Source organism: Cryptomeria japonica, chromosome 8, assembly GCF_030272615.1.
Source record: "Cryptomeria japonica chromosome 8, Sugi_1.0, whole genome shotgun sequence".
In the NCBI taxonomy this organism is placed as follows: domain Eukaryota; kingdom Viridiplantae; phylum Streptophyta; class Pinopsida; order Cupressales; family Cupressaceae; genus Cryptomeria; species Cryptomeria japonica.
The window spans coordinates 126,118,580-126,133,950 of NC_081412.1; the positions used below are offsets into that span (position 1 = coordinate 126,118,580).

Sequence of the window (15,371 nt, forward strand, 5' to 3'; positions counted from 1 at the left end):
CCTCAACTACTTGAAATAACTTCCTCAACTACTTGAAATAACTTCCTCAACTTTGGAAGAAATAACTACTTAGAAAAACTACCCAAAATGAGAACTTAGGATAACTACCTCATCCAATGCTTAGAAAAACTACCCCTTACAAATAAGTTAGGATTGACCTAACTTTCACAAAAGAAAAGCCCAAATTCTAACTTTAATTACAATAAGTGACTTAGGTCACTTTTACAAAGATCAACTTGAAACATTAAAACATTAAAGTTAGGACCAATGTAAGGCACTTATCCATCTTCATCTTCTTTATTGATCCTTGTGACCATCTCATCATCTATTCATCTTTATTGACATCAAGAAGTAGTTTTTGCCAACACATCTTCTTCAAGTACATATGTGCTTCAACTATCCCATTAAGCATCTTTTTCTTCCATGAATACACCTTCCAAAAACCAAGGAGTCTTGCATCAATGTAACTAACTTATTTCAAAATATTGCATATTTTGTTCACATTTCCCCATAACCATCTTAACATGACATTAAAGCGAGAAGAGTTGAATGTATTCGCTAAATGATAAATTTATATACATCTATACATTCTTTGTCACATTCTGTCAATACTTCCTGCACTTCTCTTTATCTCCACATCAGCAAGATTCCAGAAATTGACTTTGGGATTTTTTGACATATCTTCTCATAAGCTTTTAAATTCATTCTAATATGTCTTTTGTGTGCAACCTGTTATTATTTCATTTTCCTCCATGAGATGACATGTTTTGGAGGCATTTGTCAAATGGATCTTTTTCTATGCAAATTCTTTCACGGCTTGTCCGGTGTACTTCAGTGGGTGTCCATACCATGAGCATGAAATAATGTTTCTCTCAAGCATCCTTTTGAATAATTCATGATGCCATGTCTATGTTTGTCATGCTACACACATGTCGACCAATGCCTCTCCTTTACTTTGTATTCTTGGGTGACAATGTTGATTGCTAGGACATAGTTAAAACCAACATCTTTCATAGGCAATTTAAGGAGTATCGGCAATGTTTAACTCTTTGTTCTCCCTCTTCATCGACATTATGGTATGTGTGAGAATCTTTACTTTGGCAAGCTAGGAAGAGTTACCAACTTGTTGACAAAACCAATATGCCACCTTGAAACCTTTTCTTCACCTTGTCTATACTTACATTCTTTCCTTGTGCTATTACAAAACTCCAGTTTTAACAAAGGCAAAAGGATGCTAGTAGAGGTTACAGAATTTGTCTTTACACTCGCCAATTGCATCGACTTGAAAATTTCTAAAGACTTTCTTTTAACAGACCGATTTGTGCATATCCTGCAATCTTTGGTTGTCATGAGACCACATTTCTTTGATGTTTTTCCTTTGAAGATGCTTTAGTGCATGACCATACATTGCTATGAAGACGTGAAGAGCCCTACGAAATGGTTGGGAAATGCGACATTACTTCTGCAAATTGCATTTGTTTGAAAGTTTTGAAATCTTTTTCAACATCTCCATTTTGCGCAGTCTGCAACTCAAACAGCTCATTCATTTTTTTCTATGTTCTTCCACACTTTGCATTCATATCGGCCAAGGTAATAGCAACTAAGTCATTCGATGATGGACGTTCACAACCTACTCCAAACCTTAGCATTGGCGTAGAGGAAGGCTGGCAGAAGTTGTTGAATTTGGGCTTTACACCTGAAAATTGCATATGCTTGAATATCTCCAAAGCTTTATCAACAAACCCATTCTGTGCATATCCAGCGACAATTGCAGTCCATGAAACCACATCTTGTTGAGGTATACCATCAAACAATTCATGTGCCTTCTGTAGATTTCCACATTTTGCATACATGTCTATCAAGGCTGTCACAACTATAACATCTGAAGAAAATCCGTCTTCAAACACTTTTCGATGGATTTTCATACCCTCATCCAAGGCTCCCATTTTGGCGCACGCAGGGAGGATGCTGGAAAAGGTTGCTAAGTTGAGCTCTACATCTGCCAACTGCATTTTCTTAAAAATCTCTAAAGAGTTTTCCACAAGGCTATTTTGTGCATGTCTTGCAGTCATCGCATTTCATGAGATCACATCGATTTGAGGCATTTTGATGGGTGAACATTACCTGTTCGAAAGCTTCCATTTTGCGCAGGCAGAGAGGATGGTGGTTAGGGTCGTGGAATTCGGTTCTAAGTCTACGAACTGCATTTGCTTGAAGTTTCTAAAAATGTTTCTATGAATCTTGCACCTTATTCTTCGATGAAGTAGTTATTTGCAAGTAGTTATTATAACTACCTTCTCTTCACCCTATGAAAACAAACGAAAAAATCCCTTTGTCGGAAATTTGTGAAAGTTGGCCAATCTTTCGATAATTTCACTTATCCTTCATGTCTTCACTTCATCGATGACTTTTGAGAGTGCCAAATTTTTCTTTTGATAAGCTTTCTCCAAATCTTTTTGGTGACTTTCCTTGTACACTCCACAACTTGTCACTAATGCTATTAGATGGGACATATCGGTGGTTTTGGATATTTGAGAAAGTCATCGATAAATGAGTGCATTGGGGTCTTTCAAAATTGAAACAATTCATTGACAAGTGAAGAGCTAAGTGAGAGAATCGGTCTTAAATACTTCGGAAACTTTGTGAAATGAGCAATAAATATCATTTTGATATGCCATTTGATAAAAGCTTCATCTTCGGTGATTTATTAAAATGTAACAACTCATCGAAAATGCCTCATGATTGAATACATTGGCATCTTTGAAAACTTGGCCACAGTATGAAAAATCTCACCAGGAAGGAACATTGACACAAATTTTTTTAAATTTTGACAAGTTTGAAATTAGGGCTAACATCATCTGATAAAATTCTCCACATATCTTTGTTCCTCCAGGTGAGGATATTATTCATATACCCTTATCCCATCAATCCAAGGTTCATGATACAGGCCATTCCAATCTCAGGTACAAGAAATCATATAAAACAAATATGAAGACATAAAGAAACTACTCATTCCTGCAAACCTGTTCAGACTCTCGTGTAATCTTTCTGCAATCACCTGCCCCCAATCCAGGTAGGCGCTTCTGTTCAGCATGACTTGTATATAGAAGTACATCCAGTCTTCCCAATACAAGGCATGGACATTTCCTTTTAACCTATTCAACAGAATGACAATGTCTCGCACCTCTGTTATGAAGCGTTCTCTAGTAAGTGGCCTTGGCAACCTGGACCCCCCTTTTTGAATCTATAGTAACCAATTCTTGGCAATCGCACTTTTATAAGTACTCTTATTCTCATAAAAGAAAGAGTATGATGTGCCAATAGTCCAATCCTCATATGGCTCCTTATGAGGTATACCCATAGCTACCATTACAGTGTCCCTGTCAATTTTTAACAACACTTCGCCATTGATGTTCCTAATACACCTGTGCTCCGCATCATACCTATTCATACATTCCAATACTAACTCTAGGCATGGTGCAACAATGGGAAATGTGGCGGCCTCAATCAAACCACTCTTCACTATTCTCTCCATCATTGAATTCTGAACTGGGTTTTTGGCTCTCTCAAGAAAATCGGAGAGATCCGCCAGGACTAATGAAGTATCTCCCATCTTTGGGAGTGAACTAACTAGGAAAGAAGTGCGGCCTAATTTTGGTAGAGTAGACCTCATAATGACCCCTCTCATTTTAATCAAACAATTACAAGAATGTAATGAATTTTTATACACAACAAAGGGGAACGAACAACAGCTAGCTTCTAGAATAAGTAAATACAGCAGAAGAGAGAATGACTGAAACTAACCTGATCTCAACAATAAATTCTCAGAAAACTTCTGCGTGCACATACAATACCTCCAATTTTCCTCGCTTGCATTGCTATGGAGAAAATTCTAGAAACAATTGCTAGTTTTTGCAACAAGGATAGACAAAATCACACTCAAGACTTAGCTAGCTATACTAATTAAGTAAGTTCGTGTGAGATATCGCCTGATTTGATGTATAGCCAACATGCATTTATTTTCGGATCACTCTATCATACGACTCATGAATTATCATGATTGCTTGTCATAATTTTAGAAACTAACATTTTGAATCCCCCAGAATATTGTCTTTTCCCACCGCCACATTCACTTTATGATACATGTATCAATTCTACATAGAACTTTGGTCTTTAAGAATTCAAACCTTGAACTTTGAGCCAAGAACCAAGAGGTTCAAAGGTTCAAATTCAATATTGAGAAATAACACAGAGCAATGCAAAACACTGACAATGCAACAAAATAAATAACGGTTAACGAGCAAAGACAAAACCGACGCATGACCGAATTTGAACCTTGAACCTTGAACCAAAAAAAGTTCAATGGTTCAAGTTCAATACAAATTGCAACAAAGTGCTCGCTTTACCATAAAATAAAGCCGCGAAGAAAATTCTTTAAAGCACGTTTTGAACTTTGAACCTTGAACTTTTAAAAGGTTCAATGACTCGAGTTGAAAGAAAGGAAATATATTACCAACAGAGAAAATAAACACCAAAGGGACCTTTGAGTCTGAAATGTTTAATGAAAGTAGGGAGGGCTAACAATACTATACCCATAATCCTTTCTAAGAGCCAAAATCATAATCTTGCTATCATTCCTTCTAAGGAAAAGATTAAGAGTGTTGTCTTTTCTTTTGATGGTAGTAAAGCTCCCAGACTTGATGTCTTTCCTATGTTTTTCTTTCAACATGTTTGGGATGTGGAAGGGGAAGATGTCTCCAACGATGTTAAAGATTTTTTTGGAGCTAGATCTTTGTTGAAGGAACTGAATTCTACATTCATCATCCTTATTCCTAAGAAGAAATGGGTTGATTCTTTGGATGCTTTTAGTCCTATCAACTTGTGCAACTCTTTATACAAAATTATGTCCAAGGTCCTTACGTCAAGATTGCTGGTTGTTCTTCCTCTTCTGATCTCCCCTCAGCAAAATGTCTTTGTGCCAGGAAGACAGATTCTTGACTCCATCATCACAGTTCATGAAAACATTCATTCTCTTTTGGAGGTGAAGTCTAAAGGATTTCTTCTAAAATTGGACATTCCTAAAGCTTACGATAAGGTGGATTGGTGCTTCTTAAAAAAATTTCTCCAAGCATTTGGTTTCTCTGGCAAGGTGATTAGTTTGATTTGGTAGCTCATTTCTACTGCCTCTTTTGTTGTTATTGTTAACAGTTATCGATCCCACTTCTTTATAACTTTGAGGGGTCTTAGGCAAGGTGACCCCATCTCGCCTATTCTTTTCACAATAATGGTGGAAATTTTTGGAAGATACATCCATAAAAAAGTTGTCGATGGTTCCTTGAAAGATATCAAACCGTTCTCTAATAATTCATTGATGATACCATCTTAATGGGTAGATCCTTTTTTGGAGAAGCCAGAGTCATCAAATCGATTCTCAGCATCTATGAAAAAGCCTCTGGATAGATGGTTAATAGAACTAAAGGTTTTATCTATTTTATCAACACTCCTGAGCAATGCCAAATGAAGATTGCTAACATTCTTGGCTGCCTATTTGGTAAGCTCCCCTCTACTTACCTGGGCCTCCCTCTGGAATGTAAATCTTCTAAGTCCTTTTGGAAAACTTTAATTGATCAATTTAATAGGATTTTGGCTGGATGGAAAGGTAACCTTTTGAGCCAGGCTGGTAAAATTCAGCTGCTGAAAGCTACTCTTCAGAACCTCCTAGTGTATGCTCTTAGTTTGTTCAAAATTCCCTCTAAATTTACTGATATTATTGACAAAATTCAAAAAAGATTCCTTTGGTTAGGGGTTAAGGAGAAGATAATAATCCCTTTGGTTGCCTGGGATAATGTTTGCAAGCCAAGGAGAGTTGGTGGATTGGGTATTAGAAGCAACAAAATCTTTAATATTTCTCTGTTGGCTAAATAGGTTTGGAGGTCCTATGACTGTAGAAGGGAATGGAACACCTTATGGCATAATAAATATCTTTCTAATTTTCATTCTTTGTAGGATTTTTTGAGTTCTTCTCAGATCCCTGTTGGTTCTTATCTTTGGAACAATATTCTCAAGTCTAGGGATGTGGCTAGCTGGGGAGCCTACTGGAAGCTTGGGAATGGTAGAAAAATATGGTTTTGGGATGATTGTTGGATTGGGCATCACTCAGTGGCTTCACATCATACTCTGGGATATTTAAAAGATCTTTGCGTGGATTCACATGGCCCCATGGTGGCAGACTATTGGAAGGAGGGTAAGTGGGTTAATCTTCTTTCTATTAATCCTTCTTTTACCCAATTTCTATTAAGTTCTGAAAGGCCACTTACCCAATTGGAAGGAGGGTAAGTGGCCTTTTAGAACTTGGATCATAATTCTATGCAGGCTGTTGTTGATACCATGAATTCCCTAGAGCTTGACATCATTGAGACCCTCAAAAGCATAATGTAATTGGGTTGTTTTATGTTGTTGGTTCTTTTTATGTCTAGGTTTGGTCTTTCTGCTATCTTTTTGTGCCAAACTGGGATTTTGCTGTATCTTTGGCTGCTACTTTCTATGCCTATCCTTGCAGCCCGTTTTGTTTTGGAATTTGCTATCTGATTCTAATCCTCTTAGAATCATTTTGTAAAGGGTTTTGGGGCCCCTTCAAAACATTTTTTTGCTTTAATCCAAAACATTACATTTTGGTGAATTTATTTCATGCTAATTTTTGATTTGTGGTCTTAGATTTGTTTTGTATAGATTTGATTGTTATGACATGTTATGTTTAGATTTAGATGCATCTAGTGTCCAATATCATAAATCACATTGTTTAATTCATTGGTTAATCAATCATTTTATAAATAAATTTTGTGTTTAATCATAGTTTACATTAAAAAATATTTGCATTCAATATTTCAAATTCAAATCTAGCCTTTCATTATCTTAATTGAAATGGAGTTGTTATCTTGCTTTAATAGTTCAATTTTAAATGTAATTCAATATCTCAATAATGTTATCCTTTGCGCATATGATGATAGTTCATTTTTTTTATTTCATCTATAGCCATGATTTACCCTCTCCCAAGGATCCTCTTACCTCTGAAGGCATTTAGTGCAAGAAGAGATTATTAACACTTCTTTAAAAATTCCCTCTCCTAAGAATGAAGTTTTGATGAATGATGTTGATATTTCTCCTATAATGTCTCTCTCTCATAAGGATATCCTAGAGGAAGAGGATGATATCATAAACACCTTCCTTAATGTCACCTTAACCTCCATACATGGTATTCCTCCTAGAGATGAGGCATTAATAAACTCATGTACCCATCCTAAAAATACCTATTATTCATGAAGAAAGAGTGAATACTACTATCAATGATCTCTCTAATGGAGAGGAAGAATTAAAGAGCAACATGACAAAATCCTCTTCTAAGAAAGATAATTTAGTGCAAGGGGGGTAAGTTAAAAATGTTGGTATATCAATCTCTCTCGATCCTCTTTCTTCTCATAGAGCGTGATCATCAACACATTTGTAGGCAAGATGATGTTATGCATTTTATTCATGATATATCCCCTCAGATAACATTAAGAAAAGATGCAAATTTAGATGATAAAGACCCTCCTTCCCAACCTATCAAAGAGGACATGAATGATGCAAGAAAGGATAATTTCCCTACAAGGGATATTCCTTATTAATCTAATTATCCCTTTGATTCTTCTATGTGTTCTTAAACTACAAATTTTTAAAGAAATATATAATGAAACCCCTTTCCCTTCACAATTGAGAATATCTTATGAAGTTGGATATGATATGATTTCAAAATAAAGATATAGAGGACATGAACTTGGAAAACATGAACAAGGAATCAAGATCCCTGTAGACCCTCCCACACAATTTACTAAGGAAGGCCTAGGATGCCCTAATTCTCAAACATATATGGAGGATGCTTGTAAGGTTCAAATTCTTAAGGAGTATTTTGCAAGACATAGAAATTATTTCCCATCCAAACATGCTTCTACATCAAGTAATCTTCCTTCTTCTTCACCAATTCCTTTACCTCAAGAAAGTAATCTTTCTCCTTCTTTACCAATTCTTTTACTCAAGAAAGAAATATTTCTCCTTCTACTAGCACACCTTGTCCTACATCTCAAGAGACAAGACCTACCCATGTTGACAATCAAGAAAAACTAGCTACAAGAACATTTTGGAGATTAAATTATGATAAGAATTTTATTTTTCCTTTCATAAAATATAACAATAAGAATAAAGGTGATGCTCGTATTGCTATTTTTCATTGTTGTTATTATCATTCCCTTGGAATTTATAAAACTTTTAAATAATTTTTTCAAGACCAATATGTTTGAGCTCACATAGCTCTTACAATTGATCTTGTAATATTCCTTGGTGAAGAGGTAGTGTCTTAGCACTCCATTCACCTTATTATTTTTCTTCTCACCATATGACATTAGTAGTTTAATTTTCTTGGGGGCTTTTTTTCATGAGTGGTAATACATCTTCACTTCTAATTATACTTGGACAACAACATAATTATTCCTTGTCTCCTCACTTTGGGGGCAAGGACGGTATATTTTCTCTTTCTCTTTTTTGAAGGTTTCCTCTTCTTTTGAGTTGCATTTTTCATAGCTTGATGCATTTTCTCCCACTGAATGGTTCTTCATGCAAGTATATGCGTGTTTCTTAGTCAGGACATTTCCTTTGCTTGAAGTGCTACATCTTTTATGTATACTCTCTCTTTGGAAGTTGTGTAATTCTTCTCTTTCTACCTATGCTTGGGGGCATTGATTTCTCCTATCCTTTCTAAGGATCCACTTTTCCTTTGTTGAGTGGTGTTTTCTTATGATACGATGTTATTCCTTGTGTGAAGTTGTTTATTTACTCAAGGATTCTATCTTACATGAAAGATGTGTGTATCCTTGTTTACAACCTCTTCTTCACTTGCCGATGTATGACTATTATAAATAAACCCCTTACTTACGGTTAAAAGTGTGTCATCCTTCATCAAGAGTCCCTTTGACCTAGCAATAGGAGGAAGGTATGCATTCTTTTTCCCCTTCCTTTCTTTTGGCCAATGATGTTATTTTTTTCAAAATCTCCTCTTGGAGGTAGATATCTCTAAGCAAGGATCTCTCCCTCCTTCTCTTCCAATGAATTCCCTTTACTTTTGTTGGAAGATATCTCTTTTACGACTATCTTTTCCTTGCTTATAATCTGAGTCATGTCTGATGCCTCTTTATCTTGGATTTATGTACATTATTTCCTAAAGGATATATCCTTGGGTTTGAAGGTGTGTATCCTTGTTTCTAGCTTCCTTAAGTCATCAACATACCTCTATGTTGACATCTTAAGGGGGGGCATACATATTGCCTTCTTTGTACAATATTTTTTTATTAAATTGCATGTCTTATATGGGGTACATTCTAAAAACCAGACCTAACTCTTAGACGATATGCTTCATTCCTGAAACCAGACAGCCCTTTTATATGTCTTGTATGAGGTATACATTCTCGAAACTATACCTAGAATTATTATACAAGATGTTTCCAAAACTAGGCATATTTGTTTTTCAATTGCAAGTCTTATACAGGTTGTTGCATGCTTAAAACCAGACCCAACTCTTAGACGGGATGGTTAACTCCTAAAACTAGATGATGACATATGCAGTAGGGTGAGTTTACTAGCATAGCACACCTTTCTATACCTTTCAACTCTTCCTTTTTTGAGATGAGTGGAACTAGCATAAGACAAATTTCTAGACTATTCTGACTCTCTCCTTTACGTGAATCACACAACATAACACAACTTGTTGTCTTGTGAGTATTCATGTTCTCATGGATCACCTAGCATAATACAAATTTATAGCGTATGGATTCCATGGTCTCTCTTGATTTTCTTCTCATGGATCATCCTAGCATAATCCAACTTACTAGCCTATGGAATCCATGTTCTCTCCTTTCTATTCCCCATGAGCTCATAACTTTTCTATTTGTGGATCATGGTTCATCACTTGATGCATGTGTTGGCCATTTGGTGGAATTGATTATGTGTTGCATTGATGTTTTATCATAGATGTCAACACTAGCTATTTGGATTCTTTACCGACACCCTTCTGGTCCCAATAGGTTGAGTGGTTTCTGGTTAACTTGGATCTGACATGATCCGGTAGGCTCCAGTATAGTCTAGTGATGGTATTGGCTTGTTCATGATACATAGACTCATATTTGGTCAATTGATTTTGGTCAAGGGATTGGATGCTATCCTGCTTGCTTAGAAGATTGGTTTCTGCTTTCGGTGAGGGTTTCACCGGTAGAGCTTTTGATGGAGATCTTTGATGAATTGCACAAGTGGTGTTGGTGCAACTTTTGATGGAGTTTTAGGATGTTGTTGGTGATCATATTCGAGACTTGGCAGACAGAGATCATTGTTGAAGCGTGTGGACCTATACTTGGTCCCGGTTGATCTAGGTTATGGAATGACTTTAATGTAATGTGTGGATAGGACCTATTGATGAATTTTCAAGATGTCTTATGTGTTGATATTACTTTTTTAGTCTAAGGCTGACATGGTATTTAATTATGTAATCGGTTTATTATTTGGTGGCCGACCTGATTGTTTATGGTCGAGGATTTTATATAAATAGATGTAAGATCTCATTGTAGATCATCGTGGTTAATGTAAGAGGTCATGGTCAAGGAATGTAATGCGCGAATAATGTAATATCATTCAGGCAGAGGAGTTGGTCAATCATTGGAGATCGAATTGGGCTTATGTAAGAGGATTTAGTCCTCTCGTATTGAGCTTAACCGGAACTGTACTTAGGCATAGGAGATGCTATCTTTTGCAGTTCAACACTTCTCCACATTGTAGTATGGATTTACATGTAGTCACTGAGGCTCCTTTTGTGATGAGCAGTTTATTCTAGGATGTTGACCTTCCTACAAGTGCAGGCCCCTTCATTGTAATTCACATACTTACTGTAGAAGTATTATTTGACTGTGGGTAGGCTTCCGACCATGGTTTTTCCCTTTACCGGGTTTTCCACGTACAAATATTGGTGTTGTGTGGATGACTTTTATTCTATGATTATTGTTTATGCTTAATTGGTTTAACTTCTATTTTGGTATTATTGTTTTGGGTTTCAATATTAAAGTTTTAATTTATGAATGTTCCTTTAATATGTGACAATTGATCCACCCCCCCCCCCTTCTGAGTTGTCTTCCGGTTATCTGAACTGTCTAACAACATGTTATTTCTCTATTCATGTGACCACTTGTGTTCTTGTGATAGTATTCTGAGGGTAATATTAGTAGTTGAGGAATTCTAACTGTCAAGATATCTTCAACTAGTTGACTTGGAGCCTTCTTTTGTTTTTAGTACTAACCCTTTGTGTTGTGTGTCTTTTGTCTTTGTTTGTCTTTTTGTCTTTGTCTTGTTTTGTGTGTCCTTGTCTGTGATTATATGAGTTAAGATCCTAAGATTGGGGGCTTGGTTCCTCAAGATTAGTGATGTCTCATCTCCTTGTGATCTCGCTCCTAGTTCTCCCTCCCTCTCTCTCTCTCTCTCTCTCTCTCTCTCTCTCTCTCTCTCTCTCTCTCTCTCTCTCTCTCTCCCCCTCTCATCTCTCATCTTTCTACTTTACCAAAAGTATTTGCATAAGATCATACTCTCGTTAAAGTGGGGGCTAAATGTAGAGTCATAAATTATAATCGGTACAATTCACACCTCATGTTTGCACTCCTACTTCAGCATGTTTGATCTTCATTATCCCTAGGTCCATTTTGGTCCTTTTTACTCCAACTTTAAAGTCACCTATTGACACCGCTAAGTGGGCCCCGTCCTAGAGATGCCTTCCCCCATTTTTTGATTTGTTAGTCTTGTTTTTGGAAGACTAGGGTGTGAAGTTCCTTAGTCTTGGACCATGGCCCCCCTTTAATAGGACTGAATTCAAATCTAGGTGGGCTCTCTCCCTTCCTGATGGATTTTGGTCCTCGTGGCTACACTTGACCATTTGAGGTTGGCCTAATCAATAATTTACATAGGAAACCCTATATAAAGACATTCTATCAATTTATTTTGAAATCAAGGACATACCCCATCATTTGTGCATCTATCAGACATTCATTATTAAGCATTCTCAAGCATTCAAGGCAATATTTTATCCTTCAAGAATTATGGAGCAAAGTTACATCAATCTTTATACAAGCATATGTGTTTGATTAAGGTTTTTCATGTCCATATTTTTGTCATGCTATTACATCCAACATCTTTGATTACATCTTAAGAGAATTACATCATCCATATTTATATCAACCATTGCAGATCTGAGGTATATCTCCTAGCATTTATTTCAGTATTTACATTATTCAATTCAAGATTAATACCTAAACTGAGGTTTGATCCAAGGAAAACCCCTATCCATAACCCTTTCTTCTCTTTTTCTATGTGTAGGGAATTTAATCAGGAGCCGTACTCAGAGATTATGATATTTTGAAAATGAATAGGTTCAAATTTTGATGGAGTGAAAAGAAGACGACAGGGGCAAATCCCACCTACCTAGTCCTGAAAAATCAGCTTAAAGTTTTAAGAATAGGTTTTGATTTTCTTCTTCTGCTTAGATCCCTGTCTGCAGTTCTATCTAATACTTGTGGTAGTCTATTCTAATTATTCCTCTTCAATTATCCATTGTCTTACCCTAACTTCACAATTTGCATCAAAATTTTAACACAAAAAAGGAAGACAAGAAATTAGTAAATCTAAGTAGTATTCTCACCCTCTTTTCCAATTAAATTATGGCTAGATCTATTGTATTTAATCCCCTCTTTTAATGTAATGGACTATTCAATAATATTATTGGTTTTATTATCTTAATTGGTGAAACCCTAATTTTACACCATTACACTATGTAATTTCTACTTTTCATTTATTATTTATATATACACAATATGCGTTTTGGCAAAAAAATTAAAATAATATATTAATTATTATATGTATATTATGATAATATAAGATAGCATAATAGCACTATTAATGGGGTCAAGAAGGTTAATCTTCCCTCAAAATCAAGTGAATGGATTGTTTGGAAAGCACCAGAAGATGGGTGGACAAAGGTGAATTTCAACGACGCATCTAAGGGAAATCTAGGCTTCGATGGGGTTGGTGTGGCACGGACCATGAGGACAACATCCTGGCAGAAAGAAAGAAGATCCTGGGTGAGACTACAATCAACATAGCAAAATTTAGGATGGCCTTACTTGGGCTCAAATTGGGCATAGAATTGAGTGTGAGGCAGGTTTGCCTTGAAGGGGACTTGCTGATCACCATGAATGTTATTAGACAAAATGCAACCCCAAACTGGAATTTGGATAGATCCAGATGAAGCTCATACGTGAAATCATTAGAAGATTGGTGGACTTCAAAGTGTCACACATATACTGCAAAGGGAATGAACTGGCTGACAACTTGAATAAACATGTGACGAAGTGGACAGAGAAGAGGTAAGATGTGATGGGACACATGAGAGGAAGAAAAGATGGAATAGTGGGAAACTAGCAGTAGGTTTGTTAGGATATCCACTCATTACCATACCGAAGGCAAGATAGTATAGAGAATCCCTTTTCATAATAATGGGGTAGTATGAAGTTTTGCATTAAAGTTTGAAATGTTGTTATATTAATTGACATTGATGGGTTGTAACCAAGAGATTAGGGGTGGTGTTTTGGATGAAATACCAATTGGTGGATTACTACATCATTATGGGAAATGTACCTCTTGCGTCTCCCCTACCCAAGCATGCCTACCCATGTAAAGACTTTTATGATCCAACCACCTAACAAATTTGGCTAGATTCAAAGTACATGACCAAACTGGTGTGTCATAATGAATTAGACATCAAGAAAGGTTGCCTAAATTGGTGGTAACAAATTGTGAATGACTATTTATAGCTATCAATGGTCATGAGTGACTCACATATCTAATTCTAGGTCAAGGTGTAAAGCATTGAATATGGATACACCCATTAGACTAGTTAAAAAAAGCATCAAATACCAATTTTGGGAGAGATTTATGAGAAGCATCTCAAAACCATTTTCACATGCTCCCATTGTCTAGTAATGTATCCAATATAATCCATTCTAGGGAAATAATTCATGAAAGTAGAGCATAGGTATAGGGTCAATACATATATTTCAATATGTTTGTTGTGTTGGGGAATAATGTGTTGTACACCTTGCATAATAATTTTTATAATCAAGTAATATTTTATTTATATGTGATGTTGCACATGGATGTGTAACATGTATTTAGATTCCTTTGTAATATTCTCGAGGCCATTGTGATGTTGTATTGTAACATTATAATATTATATTATAATTATTTAATATTGGGGAAATATATTTAAAAACAAAAAACTTAGTATCCAATATTAAATGTGGGGTCAAGGGTTAGTTCTGAGAAAGTGGTTTTGTGGCACATGGTTTTACTTTACCACTAGTTGTTTTTGTGTGAACTTTTGTCTATAAAAGAAAGCACATGTTTAGTGGTTAAGGTTGGTTAGTAGTTTTGGGTTGTCATTGTATTGAGTCCTTTTGAGGATTGCATTTGTGGAGCATGGAATGGGATGTGTGGATTCATGCTTTGACACATGGGAATACATTGGAGGGCTTGATGATTCAAGGGTATTCATTACAACTCTGTAATGCCCGCTAAAATACCCTAAGAAAATTAGGTATCTAACTCACTAATGAAGTCAATAATTTTTTTTATCTTAGAATCATTTAATGCAACATACAAACATCATCTCAACCACGTACTAACATACAATGATTTTTAAATCTAAGTGAACATCATGCAAATAGCTTTTCACTTAATCAAAATTGCAAGTGGAAATAACACAACAAGCATTACATCTACCTCCCTAGGGTATCTTAACTTCATCACTTACTCAATCAACCAAAACCATGATATCCTAATCAACATCCATCATTCATTTTCACATATTCATTATAACATACACAATATAAATACAAGCATTTCTATCCATTCTACAAATGCTACTGATCCATTGAGTCCATGAACATGCATTTATGCGTCTCTTTCTATTCTACTTTTACTTGGCATGATATGCAACCACAATTTTTTTAATGCATCCTATTCTATCCATGTTCCACTACTCAAGGATATGCACACATAATAATCGCTTTCTTTATATGGTTAATGCACACTTTCTTATATTATATGCGAACGATCAATTCCATTAAACCACGAAACAAGAAATGCAATATTAAACCATTGGCTAAGCTCATTCTTTTCTTAGATATGCATGCTACCCAACTCATTATGCAATAGCATCATTAACTAATTATAACATGACTATCAACCATAAGATT

General features: G+C 35.8%; 1 protein-coding gene across 1 annotated transcript; it reads right to left on the reverse strand.

The window, feature by feature from the left end:
• Positions 1-1,553: 1,553 nt before the first annotated feature.
• On the reverse strand, positions 1,554-3,613 carry LOC131041605 (pentatricopeptide repeat-containing protein At2g13600-like). The gene is made up of 4 exons (XM_057974739.2): positions 3,374-3,613; positions 3,024-3,155; positions 2,125-2,220; positions 1,554-2,006 (listed from the first exon to the last, which is right to left on the reverse strand). The coding sequence occupies exons 1-4, from the start codon at positions 3,611-3,613 to the stop codon at positions 1,554-1,556; spliced, it is 921 nt and encodes a 306-aa protein (XP_057830722.2).
• Between the last annotated feature and the right edge of the window lie 11,758 nt (positions 3,614-15,371).

Coding starts and splice junctions, on each gene's coding strand:
- LOC131041605 (XM_057974739.2), bottom strand. CDS start 3,613: ATGGGAGATACTTCATTAGTCCTGGCGGATCTCTCCGATTTTCTTGAG. Junction 3,156..3,373: donor TAAAAATTGACAGGGACACT/GTAATGGTAGCT, acceptor TCTGTTGAATAG/GTTAAAAGGAAATGTCCATG. Junction 2,007..2,124: donor AAATGGAAGCTTTCGAACAG/GTAATGTTCACC, acceptor AAGAAAATGCAG/TTGGCAGATGTAGAGCTCAA.